Here is a 13,820-nt window from a genome sequence, read left to right as displayed (position 1 = left end):
ATGAGTCAGAGGAAGCCCCTGGGTTGGACAGCTTCCATGATACCGTGACTGATTCTTGAACGAGAGAGTGAAGAGAAAAGTGGGCCACAGCACCCAAAAATATCGTGTTTGAGATCTGAGCCAAACATAACGTGACTGCAGTCGAAACGCGTGAACGCAACGAGATCGACGCGTCCTCTTTCTTGTTCACACCTCCTTCACCTTACGTTTCTGTGGCTCAAATGGATCCAGGACCGTCCTCCGCCTCTTCTTCACAATCGGCTCCAGAGCTCCCTCTCCCAAAAACTTACTTTTCGTCCATCGAGTTTCCTGGCTACGTCGCTCCGTCCTCTGTTCCTCAGATCTTGCAGACTCTAGGCGGTCAGGCTAATGTGAATGCGGCCTTCAAACGAAATGCAAACAAACAGGATGCTCTGCTCGAACTAAACTTCAGACCAGGGAATCCGTTCTCTCATCCTGTTCCTGGAGATATAGTCCCTACGAATAACATCGTTCTGAAAATTGTGAAACGGAAGAGAAAGAGGGCCCCTGTGGCGGAGGGAGAGAAAGGCGAGGACGGCGCGATTGGGGAGTATACGGCGGAAGCGATTGGTGTCATTCCAAAGACAGCTAGGTTTCGAAGTAAGTATGCACATGATGACTTACTTGTTGTGTGGCTCAACCTTGAGTAGGCATGGCTGATTTCCAGTATCAACCTGATATGAGTGATCCTGTGGCGAAACTACGTCTTGCTATGGGCACTATGGATGGTAGTATTGCTTCATTTCTACTTTTGATCATGACTTACCAACTAACATGTATGACTTCTAGTTGACGCAATTCGCGCATACACGGTTCCTGAGGAGAAGGAGGACTACCTCAAGGACGAAGATCCAAACGCTATGGATATTGTCATCGACCCTGCATTGACCGGAGAAACTGGGGGGACGCCACCAACCTCTTCGAAGAAGAAGAGTAATCTGCGACTGTTTCCTCCCCCTTTGTTCAGTCGTCAGAGCGTACCGCAGAATTATAAGTACGCATTCAAACCGGTCCCATCTTGCGAACCAGTTGTTGACGGTTGATACCAGTTTCAAAGCGAATCCTGTGTCTGTGGTTGCGACTACAATAGATGAAGAGACGGGAGAAGAGAAGAAGAGACTCATCAATAAGATGAGATGGCAAGGCTATGGACCCGCCTCTATCTTGTACTCCGAGAAAGAGGTAAGCAGACATTTTTCTTTGTGTGACACCAGTCGACTCAAACGGCGATCTTCCATAGGTGCCAAAACGCGCACCAGCACATTGCGAGAAAGTTCGAGACCAGTTCGATCAAAAACTTCTAAAGAAGTTGGAAGATGTGAGACACTTCCCGAATGTATATCGGTCTCTACTCATTCTTTTGCAGCTCCTCCAAGAGAGACCCATATGGACCCGTCAGGCCCTGTTCAACCAATTCACGCCCGCAGAGGCTAGGGATATTCACAAGTACGAGTCCCACACTGTACTGCCAACTTTACGACTTAGTCTCATTTGCACTTTCAACTAGCTCGAAAGTCATCCTTCCCCTCAGCTGCTACGTCTTTCAGGACGGCCCTTGGAGGGACACCATGATCCGCTTCTGTTACGATCCCAGGCTCGACAAGGAAGCTAGATTGTGAACGCCTGTTTCTTGTCCTGCCCGTTCTTGCCCAGCGGACGCTGACTTCGTCTGCAGTTACCAACGGCTATACTTCCGAAACCTCAACCATTCCATCGTTCGCCCTTCGCTCATTACACGTCGGCAGGAAAACCGGTACTCGTTGACTTCAATCAGTCGGCCCTTGACGGAGGATGAGCTTTCGGAGAGACGGTAAGCATTTCGTCCTGTCGTCAGGTATATCGCAATTCTTACGCTCATTCACCAGAGTATCCCATATCTTCGACGGCGTTACTCCCTCAAAAGAGACCGCAGCCTTCCAGCTGTGCGACATCACAGATCCGATGATCAAAGCCATGGTAGACGACCCGGAAGAAGTCAGGGAAGTCTGCAATGTGAGTTTTCATCAGCCGCGACGATTTGCTACTCTGTTTTGACATCGCTGCTAGGAACGCGATGGCTGGTACACGACGCACCAGCTGGAGCGCATCAAGACAGTCCTGCGCCACAAGTTCTTCTCGCTCCAGGAAGGGCACGTCGCCACAGACGAGGAGTGCGCGAAGCTCTTTGCGGCGACGTCAGAGGGATCGAAAAGAGTGAACAGGCGTGTTCTCAGACCAGGACGCCATAATATGGCGAAAGGGGCATTGCCTCCGGAAGATGCAGCAGTAAGTTTGTTTCGTTTCTTCACCCCATCGAGCCTGGCGTTGACATATCCGTCGCAGGCATTGCGGTTGACCGAGGCTCTAAGACAGCGAGCGACGCAGACGAGTACTCCAGACAGACAAAGTGCAGATCGTTCATGAGCCAGAGGGGCTCCCATCCACCCAAGTCAGACTCCAGGTTATGTAGCCTTATGACCCCCTTGTATTTGACGCATAGTGTATCGAGATCTTGTTGGGCAGTCGAATAATCACGCCAGGGAGAGTAGGAGTGTTTTTGAAAGATTATCTTTTCGTGTGGTGACCTAGACATAAACCATATGCATGACATGGACGACGAACGAGATGCGATACATGACGCGAAGATCGTACACCCGACCTCCAGCCCCCTCAAACCCGAAATCAGGACTGGCGAGGGATCATGCTGCTGCCGCAGCGGTTTTTGCTTCCAGACGGGCCTTGTACTATATCACAGATGCATAATGGAAGTCAGTGCACGTCCCAAATACGAGGAATGATAGCACGCACCGAGCCAGCGCTAGCGAATCGCGCATTGCGACGGAACTGTCCATGACCAAACGAAACGTTAGAATTCCCCAGTGTCCTCCCGATCGAGCTGCTGTATATACCTTAGCGTCAACCTGAAAGATGAATATTTATCAGCACCATGAAATAGTGGGAATTATTGATGCAGACGTACACCCCTCATCGAAGTCGTGCGGCCGGCCTTGGGCTTTTTAATGCCGTTCTTGTGGGCCTTCACGATACATGAAGCATGAACAAAGTGAACCTGGAAGAATATGTCAAGACAGATGTACCTTCTTGCTCTGGTTGTGATTGGTATGGCTATAAAGCGGAAACGCGTTAGATATCTGTCCTACACACAGAAGGACAGAGAATCGGGCAGCCAAGACGCACTTCTTTGATTTGGCCATGGTGTTGACGGCGACGAGGACTTCGGCTTACGCTGTGGCGACGGCGGCGGCACTTCTGAGCGTGCGGGTGCGTGTTCCGAATCGGGAAGTTGTGGCTGATGAACTGTGCAGTTGGTTCCCATCTGCCTATCGGGACTTGCCGATATTTCTTTCTCTCTCTTGCGGCGAATTGGTCCGTAATCATTTTGTGTCCTCGTTGTCCTCGAAAGCCTCACTGTCATGCATGGATAATATGCCACTGCAAACCGTATCACCTGCTCTGCACTGCGTAGAAAAAGAGTGTATCTCGACCGCGGTCACGGTCGCAGCATTTGAATTCTTCGGATGGTGGATCGCTATTGCCTCGCCACTGTAAAAGCGGGATAGCGTCACGTTCACCAGGAATAGTCGACGTATTCATTGGTGTTACTTCCGTCGACCATGGAAATAAAGATAAAATACGATGCACATGTACGGCTTTTCCCTCCCATGTTCGCGCAGACGTACATGGGCCTCGGCACACGACGCCATTCGGGAATCGGGGCCTCGGGATCAGAGCGGAATGAAAGCCATGCAACTTTGAATGGGCGCTTGTTACGTATGCGCAAAGTGATTGTGGGGTCGGCCTTGCGCGGATGGCGGATCGGCCGAGTCCCTGAGAGTGAGGCGACGAATAGCGCGTCGAGGATTCCTTATATACCTTGCAGTACTCACTTCACTTTCCCCTAATCGCCGTTCTCGACTCTGTCTCTCTTGTCTTCTTGTTTCTTAGTCGTCTCACCCCCACTACCGACAAGCGTTCACCATGCCAGCGCCAGTAGCGAAGCCCCGCACTTTGTACGACAAGATTTGGGACGACCATGTTATGTATGTATGCCTCGTGCGACCCGTTACTTCGGCACGAACAACGCGCTGATCTTTCTCCTCCTTTTAGCGACGTGAATGACGATGGACTGGCCCTGATCTACATCGACAGGTGTGTTTATTTCGTATTTATACAGTGTACATCTACTCAAGGATTATTCTAGACATCTCGTGCACGAAGTCACCAGCCCACAGGCATTCGAAGGACTGTACGTAGAACCAGGTTCCTCCCGGTTCATTCAAAGCTGACATGATGTTTTCAGCCGAACTGCAAAACGTCCAGTTCGCCGTCCTGACTGCACTCTTGCGACCGTAGATCACAACGTACCTACCGCTTCCCGCAAAAACTTCAGCACCGTCAGCTCTTTTATCGCTGAGCCCGATTCCCGCGCGCAATGTGTGGCCCTCGAGGAGAACGTGAAAGAGTTTGGCTTGACATACTTTGGGATGACCGACAGGCGACAAGGTACGTTTATCATGACTCCAGTTGGCACAGGAGTCGAACTGACTCCGATGTCTAGGTATTGTCCACATTATCGGACCTGAGCAAGGATTTACCGTAGGTCTTGTATTGGGAAATCTCTTTCTGCCTCTCCCCTCATGAGTTTTTTGAATGTCTGCAGTTGCCTGGTATCACCTGCGTATGCGGTGACTCTCATACATCCAGTACGTCCGGGTCAAATATTTCGACTGCTCACTAGAAAGCTCATCCCTGTCGTACCAGCCCACGGTGCCTTTGGTTCCCTCGCCTTCGGTATTGGTACCTCCGAAGTCGAACACGTGCTCGCTACCCAAACGCTTCTGCAAAAGAAGGGCAAGAACATGCGTATCACCGTCGACGGCGAGCTCCACGAAGGCGTCACCTCCAAGGACGTTATTCTCCACATTATCGGCGTCATTGGAACCGCCGGCGGCACTGGGTGCGTTATCGAATTCGCCGGATCCGTTTTCCGTGGGTTCAGCATGGAGGCCAGGATGAGCGTTTGCAACATGTCCATCGAGGCTGGTGCTCGTGCCGGTATGGTCGCTCCTGACGACATCACGTTTGAGTATCTCCGCAATCGCCCTCTGTCTCCCAAGGGTGAGGCCTGGGACCGCGCCGTCGCATACTGGCGTAGCCTCAGCACCGACGACGGCGCAAAGTTCGACATCGAGGTCGTCATCCGCGCGGAAGACATCGTCCCAACCGTTACATGGGGTACCTCTCCCCAGGATGTTGCCCCTATCACCGGTTCTGTCCCTAACCCCGTTTCGTTCACCGACCCCGTCAAGAAGGCTTCTTGCGAGCGTTCGTTGGCGTACATGGGCCTCACACCCGGTATGCCCTTGGAGGAGGTCACGATCGACAAGGTCTTCATCGGTTCGTGCACCAACAGCCGTATCGAGGACTTGCGCTCCGCTGCGAAGATCGTCCTCGCCGCTGGTCCCGACGCGAAGGTCGCTCCAAACGTTCACGCCATGATCGTTCCCGGGTCCGGTGTCATCAAGCAGCACGCCGAGGCGGAAGGTCTCGACGTCGTATTCAAGCGCGCAGGATTCGACTGGAGGGAGGCTGGATGTTCCATGTGTCTCGGTATGAACCCCGACCAGCTTGAACCCGGTGAACGTTGCGCTAGCACGAGCAACCGTAACTTCGAGGGACGACAGGGCGCTGGTGGCCGGACGCATCTCCTCAGTCCTGCTATGGCTGCCGCGGCGGCGATGACGGGCAAGCTGACCGACGTCCGCAAGTTCCTCGCGGCTGCTACGGGCGCGTCGCAGAAGATGAAGATGACCAGCGAGTTCGAGTTCCTCACCGAGACCGTCCTACCTTCACCCGAGCCAGAAGTACCGCCCATCCACTCCTCTTCAGGTGACCTGCCACCAGCGGAGGCCCCGTCGAGTGTCGAGAAGTTCGTCATCGTCAAGGGTATCGCCGCGCCTCTGCACATCGAGAACGTCGACACCGACATGATCATCCCCAAGCAGTTCTTGAAGACGCTCAAGCGGACCGGTCTCGCCAACGCCCTCTTCTTCACCCTCCGCAAGGATCCATACACCGGTGCAGACACCGACTTCGTTCTCAACCGCGCTCCTTACAACAGAGCGAAGATCCTCGTCTGCACGGGTCAGAACTTTGGCTGCGGTAGCTCGCGTGAACACGCACCATGGAGCTTGTGAGCATTTTATTCTCCTTGGCGGTCTGCGTGCATACTAATGTATCGTTTGTAGGAATGACTTCGGTATCCGCTGCATCATTGCGCCCAGCTTTGCGGATATCTTCCGTAATAACACCATGCAGAACGGTATGCTGCCTATCGCCCTGTCGGAGGCAGAGTGCCGTGACCTGGCGCAGGATGCCGAGGCCGGACTGGAGTTGGAGGTCGATCTCGAGAAACAGGAGGTCAGGAGAGCGAGTGGCAAGCCTTCGATTCCGTTCACGTCGGATCCATTCAGGAGGCATTGTCTGTTGAACGGGTTGGACGATATCGCGCTGACTCTGCAGAAGGATGCTGCGATTGGCTCGTTCGAGGAGCGGAGGAGCGCCGTGTGGCCATGGCTGGATGGGTTTGGCTACAAGGGGAAGAAGATTCCGGTGGCACCTGTGAGACGGGGGAAGAAGATGGAGTGGTGAGCTTGACTCGGAGGTGGATACGACGGGCGCATTCTACAGTATGGACGGCAAAGCAATGTACTATGTATTTTCTGTAATATTGATCTGGGTAATAGCTCGTGGCAGCGTGAGTGTGCGTTTCGGGCGACGGAAGGAGACGAAAGGGGCAATCGCGTGCGCACAAGAGGCGTGCGGAATTGCAATCGGGCACACTGCTCGGCGTTCGCTTAGCTCTCGGCTAAGAGGTGGGTAGGGGGGAGTGTTGCACCCGGGGTCCTCTCATGAAGTGATTAGATAATGACGATGTCCTGTGGCGGAAACTGGCAAGTATTGTGGCTCGGACGCTAGTCGACGTTCAAAGAACTGATTCTCACTCATGTCATTGTATTGCAGCCAGTTGATTTTTGGTAGGCATATTGGGATTTGTGTGCCACCCAGTGGAGTCCGAAAACAATGCGCCTTCCTCACTGAGTCTCACCACGACCGTCCTGCACTGGCCCCATGTCAGCCAGTTCCTGCAGACTTAAAATGATATGTATTGAGCTCCACGTTATTTATACTTGGACATCATTGAAATAAATTTACTTCTGGATTGGTCGAGCACCAGCCTGGTACTCAAAACGTACGCTGCTGGCGGGCTCGGTGGCGCCTTCCAGCCGTGCCACCATTCGAAGTTCGCCGCGTCTACTAGCACAAGTTTATAAGTTACCGCTACTTTTTTTTTGGCCAGAAAAGTATATCAGTGAGATAAATATGGCTGAGCTTTCATGTTAAGTGTAGAAGCGTATAAGAAAGGATATGAAAATCTTGTATAAATATTTCTAGAGCGGAACGCACGACCAGTAGATTCACGTCGATTTCGGACTCCGCCGGGTGGCACGCAAATCCGGAGAGGCCTATCAAAAAGCAACCGGCCGTAATACCACTGACTCTCGATCCTCTTGGGTGTACACATTCATTCTTAATACTTGCTCTACCGATATTATCAACTTTCTATCCGTCACAGACTCATGGGACGCTCTTTGAAGGTCGACTGGCGTCCGAGCCACAGTACTTGCCTGTTTCCGCCACAGGACATCGTCATTATCTAATCACTTCATGAGAGGACCCCGGGTGCAACACTCCCCCCTACCCACCTCTTAGCCGAGAGCTAAGCGAACGCCGAGCAGTGTGCCCGATTGCAATTCCGCACACCTCTTGCGTGCGCAGCCACATGGATATGCCGGGCGCGGAACTGGAAGCTGTCAAGCAGAGGTTGTGCGTTCATCGCCCTTGAAATGGGTCGTAGCTGCATCCGCTCTCTTCCTTGTCGTCCACCTCCTCTTCTCCCTTTTATTCATAACTTATACTACTTTTCCCCAATTTTGTGCTATTATTCATGACAACAATCCAGTCACTCTCGACTGCCCGCGAGCAATATGGTCCAGGTCTGCCGCATTGCCGATCATGTTTGTTTCCTTACATACGTGCTCACCCTCTTCCTTCGATCCAGCACTCGCTCCTGGTCCGCGTCCCAACCCTGTTCGGCGGGACACGGACATCATCCTCTCCTATTACCAGTCAGACCTCCCAGGACAGTCCGTTCCATCATCATATACCGTCTCTCAAAACGAAGCCTCTGTCCCTCGCATTCCCCGAGCACGTTCTGCAAGCACTACATCCTCAGTTTCGGTCTACTCTCCCGACTCGTCCCCAGCCACGAGCCATAAGACCCTCGAAGAGGAAACAAGCCCAGAGCATCACTCTTCTGACCTCGCTTCGTCCCGCAGCGGACATCAACGGAGACCGAGCAACCTTTCCGAAGGTGGTTCTGACAAAAGGCGCGTTCAGATCGTTGAATTTCAGTCTCACCCACCATCATCCTCTTGTCCGACGGAATCAAACTCGAATAAAGGACCGGACGAGACAAAGAATAGACCAAACGGACCTTTGACAAGACGTGAACTGAACTCCCGCGGCCTCGCGCTTGTTATGCCCCCGGACGCGTCTCCAGAATCATTCACCGGTATCATTACACCCTTGACTGCCCCTCCCGCTGGCAGTACACCTCTCGTAGGACACGAAGGAGCGCACGGCCAGCATCGCGCCTTCGGTGACGGTCACCAGCGCTCAGCATCAGAGGCGTCTAAACCGACGGGTAACAAGACACTCCATCACAAGTCCTCGTCGCGCGACATTGGGATCGTTGGGACTCTACCGAAAGCTGAGCCTCGTCACGACTCCGCTCAACAGACGGTATCTCCTATTTTCCAAACACCAGTCACACCTACCGCTCCCACTGCTGCGCCTTCTGCCCCGCCTGCAAGCGAGCCCATGTCCGCAAATCCGGCGCGTTTCACTATGCCCACCATTGGTGAAAGGACGCTTAGCGGAGATAGCACGTCTAGTTCCTCCTATTCAAATCCTTCTCCGACACTAGGCGCAGACCGTTCCATTCCCTCGATGTCGTTCTCGTCTGCCGATCCTTCCTCCTATCTGTACTACGAGCCAGGCCGACACTCAAAGGCAGGACCATTGCCACCACCCCCGAGAGCGATGTTCAACATTGATGCATCGTCTGCCCCGCCTCCAAGGCCACCCCGGATGCGGTCCCCATCACCTATCCGATCCCGAACAGCCCTTGAGATCACCTCGAGAAATTTTGCCTCTACGCCTCCCTTGACATCCAAACGTTCCACGTCCTCCTTTCCTCATCGCGACTCTGGTACTTCTACCGAACCTTCGCCTCGGCAGCCCGTCCGAGATGTGACGAACACTCCAGAGTAAGTCAATCCGTATGTTTGCGTAGCACGCGCTATCGCTAATTTTGACGTGGCTTGATTCTCACAGCTCTGCGGAGTCTAATGATCGCCCTAGTAGTAGTCATGTGCGAGAAGGCGCCTTCGCACCCTCGACAAAGTCGTCGCCTGCAACGGAATTCGTCTCCCGGCCTGACATTGCTATCATACCGATCGAGAACGATGTTGATTCTGCTTCATCATTAAGTCCACCGCCCGTCGCTACCTCGACGATCATCGTAGAACCTGCAGATGATCTTCCATCTGAACTTGTTTCGATTTCTCCATCGCAGAGAAGTTGGGTCAGTCTCACTCAGGCACTATCTGATGGTGCTTCGAGTCCTCGGTCTTCAGAAGAAGAAGCACGGTCTCCACCGTCTTCTACTGGGTTTTTGCCTGTGAGCTATGGACCCCGGGGCAAGAAGGAGGCAAACAAGGACGAGACACGACAGACTTTCAATGGCATGAAAGGAACGCTGACGAACCTGAAGAGGTTTTCGACTTTACCGCGGACACCCACTCTCTCGAGCAAGGCTCCGACCGTCCCCTCTAATTCTACAACACCTTCTCCTCCAATGGCTGTCTCAGCTCTTCCTGCTTCTGGTCCCCGTCCTCCTAGACCGAGGATTCGTTCCAACTGGCCGGCTTCTATGTGGGGTAAGGACGTGCTCACGCTACCCACAGCATTGGATCGTGCCATGGGCTACGCAGATAAGATCAACGATCTCGCCAAATATGATTGCGGATTGAGCGACTGGGTGGCGGCTACGAAAGTGAAGGGTTAGTACAACTTCGCCAAAGCATCTGCGCAGACGGTTCAACTCTGATCTATCTACGACTGTCCTGTACCAGCATCGAAGGGATCGTCCCATCGAGTACCATCTTCCACAAACCCTCTCAAACTCTCGCCCAGACCCATATCTCAACAACCTCGACATCGCTCCAACGGCTCGGTGTCCTCCGAAGCCACCTTCCCCCTTCGTTCAGATTCATATACTGCCACCGACCTCTCTCCACGACCTATCGATACTCTTCCTCCAGCCAACATCCCTCCACCTGCTCTACCCTACCCCGCTCTCGCCCAAGCATCCACTCACCGTCTGTCGACCGTCGCTTCTCATTCCCTACCCAGCCGTTCCAACCCTCTCTCAGTACCCAAACCTTCTGGCGGTTTCTTCTCGTCTATAGGGCGCAACTATAGCCTCAACAAGAAGGAAAAGGGTCTCACGTCCGCAGGAAAGGTCCTCCTCACTAAAGCAAACCCCAATAATGCCCATCACGCACATACCGCCAGCAACCCTCGACCAATCGTCATCGCAAACTCACCTTTAGTCCCCGGCGGACCCCGCGCTGCTCCAGGCCGGATGCAACGTTCGCAGACGCTCATGCTTCCACCGGCACCTTCGGCGGAACCGCCCAAGTCCGCCGTGCTCGTGAGGAGGAGGAGCAGTAACGTGAAGCGTCCGAGCAACCTGTTCGGTGGGCGAGGTTCAGAGTCGGACGTGCCTCATAATAATAATAGTGGGAGTGCTGCATATGCGAGGGATCCGGAGTTCGCGAAGCAGGTGGATAAGTTGGCGGATTTGTTGCCGCATGCGGACAGGGATGTGTTGGCGGGGTATTTAAAGAGGGCGGGGCAGGATATATTGGCGATTGGACAGTATTTGGACGATGAGAAGAATGGGAAGATTAGACGTGATTGAGGTTTTTGTATTTTTTTTCCCCTTCTTTCTTTCTTTTCTTTTCGCCATATTTGGCTTTCGTTCCGTCTCTGCTTGGACGCGCTCCTCACCCATTGCTCATGCCATTGACTTTCTTCGATCTTATCCCACCCTTCTCCTTCTGCTTCGTACTGGATGCTTTCTTCTCATCTCTTTTGCTCACTCATGCATGCATGTGTTCACTTGCTCGTCGTCATCCTGGACTTCATCTTCATTGTCTCCAACCTCATCTACACTTATGATATCTTCCTTCAGCTCTCTGTACCATCATGGCACCGCCCTTCCACTCCTCTTGTGCACCCACTACAATCCGACGAGCTACTACCGATACATCGCGCTGAATATAATGTACAGTGGAATAATTCCTGAGCGCTGAGACAGTTTTTAGTTTTTGAGCAAAGACAGAGAGTCCATCGTCCAAGGTTCGAGATTCGATATTCGACATAGCAAGCAGGCACTGAGCAATTTGAGACTTCGAGAAGAGGCTAGTAGTCGCAACAGAAGAGATGGGACGGTCATCGAGGGGTGTGGATCCCTGCTGGCTTGAAGCCTCCACCGGTACGTCGGCCTGTTGTCGACGAAGGTGCGAACACTGCAAAGTCAATTAGACCATACCCCGGGAATTGAACTCTAAGAGATGAGCTTACTGCGCTGAGTAGGACGCGATGCCTGGGCGTGTCCGTGACTCACGCTCGTATGGCCGCTACTGGTACTATTCGCCACCCATGCTCCCCGGTCTGGATGTGCACGTAGTTGTGCACGGTCCCGATCACGGTTCGACCCTCCTCCTCCTCCTCCTCCTCCACCACCCACCCCTCCTAGCATATTATCTACTTCGTTTACACTGTCAGACCGTTCGGATACCGTCCGTGGTTTGAAAGACCGGTCGGCGTTGGCACCGTAAGCATGACCATGACCATGCCCAGGAGCGTTGAATTGCTGGCGCTGGAAAGTCGTGCGGTCAGGCGTCCCGCCGGGGCCTGGCCATGAGCCTCCGCCGCCAATGGCACCTCCGAAATTTGCGTTCGTGCGTACAGCGATAGGGGTGCGTTGAATCTGAGCAGATTCAGTTGATGCGCTAGCGTTCGGACGAAGAGGATATGGTTACCCCGGTCGCCTCCATTCCACTTATCACCGCACCCATGTCGACATTTCCCCGTCCGAGCTGCATACTGGCTGGTCGCGTGACGTTTCCGTTTCTATGTGTTTGGTCATTCGAGGTCGCGTCGAGGACGGCGCCTTCGAGGTTGAGGGAGGGGCCGGCTCCGTTCGGTCCTAGGAGGGCTTTGCGCTTGATTTTGTCGTATTGGCCCTATAGTTACATCGATGACATAGTAAGTTATCAGCAGCAGACGGCAGAAGAGGGATGTGCGGGGTGGGTAAAGAATGGTCAGTGACTTTGAGCTTTTGGTATTCCTTGTCCCGTTCTTTAGCGGCATCTTGCATGTCCCGGATTTTACGCCGTTCGACTTCGGCGTCGCGCTCGAGTTCTGTGGGATTGTCAATGGAACTGTCAAGGGCATTTGACCGAATGTACAATTAGAATGTGGAAAGACCTAAGACTTTGTTGCTCAACAAGTTAATCTCTCCGTTCGCTAAGCAAGTTATATTTCAGAGATGGGACGGACAAAAAAGGTGGTGAAAGACGTTACCTTCGCGTACAACATTATCGAGCTGTTTCTGGAGGATGGCGATCTTATCGTTAAGGTTGCGAAGAACAGCTTGCTGGAATGAACTACCGCATGTCAGATATAAAGACCACACGGCAATGGCAATGAGTGCACACTTCTCCTGGTGGATCTGATACTGCCAGAACGATACTGCCCTAGAGTCCCCGGAATTCCAAAGTCAGCGGTGCCACATCGAGAAGACGCGAGACTGGACAGAACGAACCGGCTGCATATCTCAAGAATCGTCGACGGATTCAAGCCTGACAGGACAGACTAGTAGCAGAGTCAGCCGTGACGACTCGGATGAGTGTTGACAGAACGCATATATTGACCGTCTTGTAGTCGTTGGTGGGGTGCAGGGAGCACACCTATACAAACCGAGTGGCACTGAGTCCAGGTGCCTTGAACCATAACGACAGCATTGGATATCTTACCACAACATCATCTCTGCACAGTAAGAGAGGTGTTATAGGGTATCGTCCAACGCAGCAGGCCAAGTGGAACGCACGGTTCTGTAAGGGAAGTTTCACAAGCTACCACACTGCCGATTAGCAACGTTGTAGATTCGATTGGCACTAAACATTGGTACCTGGGCAAAGTCTTGCAGCACCAAAGAGCTCATTCGCACAATCGACTGTAAATAGGAATCGACAGGATGGTATGAAAACTGAGATAATTGTTGGATCGTTCTGCAGAAAACACATACCACAGAAAAGATGGGAGCCTACAACCCGACAGTGCTTAATTCGCGCATGATCAAGGTCAATAAGTTACTGAGTCAGCGAACGTACAAGTCGTCTGCAATCACAGTCGGTATATGAGTTTATTACAATCAGTTGACTTGATCAATGAGCTTGCTTACCACCACTGCCTTGTCATTCAGCGCCCTCCGACAGTTCAGACGGTTACATTTGAGGTCAGTATCCATGCTTGATCGTTTTTGCAGCAATTAGAGTCAAGTGCCAGTATGGAAACGAATGACAGATAAACAGGAAGGGGGA

General features: G+C 52.7%; 5 protein-coding genes across 5 annotated transcripts; 3 read left to right on the top strand and 2 right to left on the bottom strand.

The window, feature by feature from the left end:
* Positions 1–221: 221 nt before the first annotated feature.
* STEHIDRAFT_167782 (uncharacterized protein) lies at positions 222–2,464 on the top strand (the record flags this gene model as incomplete). The annotated part of the gene is made up of 11 exons (XM_007303023.1): positions 222–621; positions 672–749; positions 811–1,015; positions 1,071–1,203; positions 1,262–1,339; positions 1,388–1,467; positions 1,529–1,636; positions 1,697–1,831; positions 1,887–2,013; positions 2,068–2,286; positions 2,344–2,464. 11 exons carry the CDS (start codon positions 222–224, stop codon positions 2,422–2,424), a joined length of 1,644 nt encoding a protein of 547 aa, XP_007303085.1. The 3' UTR covers positions 2,425–2,464.
* A 235-nt stretch (positions 2,465–2,699) lies between these two features.
* On the bottom strand, positions 2,700–3,215 carry STEHIDRAFT_155858 (uncharacterized protein; the record flags this gene model as incomplete). Its single annotated transcript, XM_007303022.1, has 6 exons — positions 2,700–2,744; positions 2,809–2,844; positions 2,910–2,921; positions 2,981–3,037; positions 3,099–3,126; positions 3,199–3,215. 6 exons carry the CDS (start codon positions 3,213–3,215, stop codon positions 2,700–2,702), a joined length of 195 nt encoding a protein of 64 aa, XP_007303084.1.
* Positions 3,216–3,884: 669 nt separating this feature from the next.
* Positions 3,885–6,767, top strand: STEHIDRAFT_120665 (aconitase). The gene is made up of 8 exons (XM_007303021.1): positions 3,885–4,061; positions 4,129–4,170; positions 4,223–4,267; positions 4,322–4,524; positions 4,580–4,617; positions 4,682–4,724; positions 4,783–6,214; positions 6,270–6,767. The coding sequence occupies exons 1-8, from the start codon at positions 4,000–4,002 to the stop codon at positions 6,670–6,672; spliced, it is 2,268 nt and encodes a 755-aa protein (XP_007303083.1). The 5' UTR covers positions 3,885–3,999; the 3' UTR covers positions 6,673–6,767.
* Positions 6,768–7,979: 1,212 nt separating this feature from the next.
* On the top strand, positions 7,980–11,131 carry STEHIDRAFT_138791 (uncharacterized protein; the record flags this gene model as incomplete). The annotated part of the gene is made up of 4 exons (XM_007303020.1): positions 7,980–8,078; positions 8,144–9,413; positions 9,481–10,208; positions 10,281–11,131. Exons 1-4 carry the CDS (start codon positions 8,030–8,032, stop codon positions 11,129–11,131), a joined length of 2,898 nt encoding a protein of 965 aa, XP_007303082.1. The 5' UTR covers positions 7,980–8,029.
* Positions 11,132–12,424: 1,293 nt separating this feature from the next.
* On the bottom strand, positions 12,425–13,747 carry STEHIDRAFT_54448 (uncharacterized protein; the record flags this gene model as incomplete). Its single annotated transcript, XM_007302268.1, has 9 exons — positions 12,425–12,639; positions 12,706–12,744; positions 12,802–12,884; positions 12,936–12,974; positions 13,043–13,092; positions 13,152–13,187; positions 13,273–13,352; positions 13,409–13,508; positions 13,685–13,747. The coding sequence occupies 9 exons, from the start codon at positions 13,745–13,747 to the stop codon at positions 12,425–12,427; spliced, it is 705 nt and encodes a 234-aa protein (XP_007302330.1).
* Positions 13,748–13,820: the final 73 nt, after the last annotated feature.

The sequence above is a fragment of the Stereum hirsutum genome, assembly GCF_000264905.1.
Source record: "Stereum hirsutum FP-91666 SS1 unplaced genomic scaffold STEHIscaffold_5, whole genome shotgun sequence".
Taxonomy (NCBI): Eukaryota; Fungi; Basidiomycota; class Agaricomycetes; order Russulales; family Stereaceae; genus Stereum; species Stereum hirsutum.
This window is presented reverse-complemented; position numbering and strand designations above follow the sequence as displayed.

Excerpts from the sequence above, each read along its gene's own strand:
- STEHIDRAFT_120665 (XM_007303021.1), top strand. The coding sequence starts at position 4,000 with ATGCCAGCGCCAGTAGCGAAGCCCCGCACTTTGTACGACAAGATTTGG. Across the intron at positions 4,062-4,128 it reads ATTTGGGACGACCATGTTAT|CGACGTGAATGACGATGGAC; the intron begins GTATGTATGCCT and ends TCCTCCTTTTAG. Across the intron at positions 6,215-6,269 it reads GAACACGCACCATGGAGCTT|GAATGACTTCGGTATCCGCT; the intron begins GTGAGCATTTTA and ends TATCGTTTGTAG.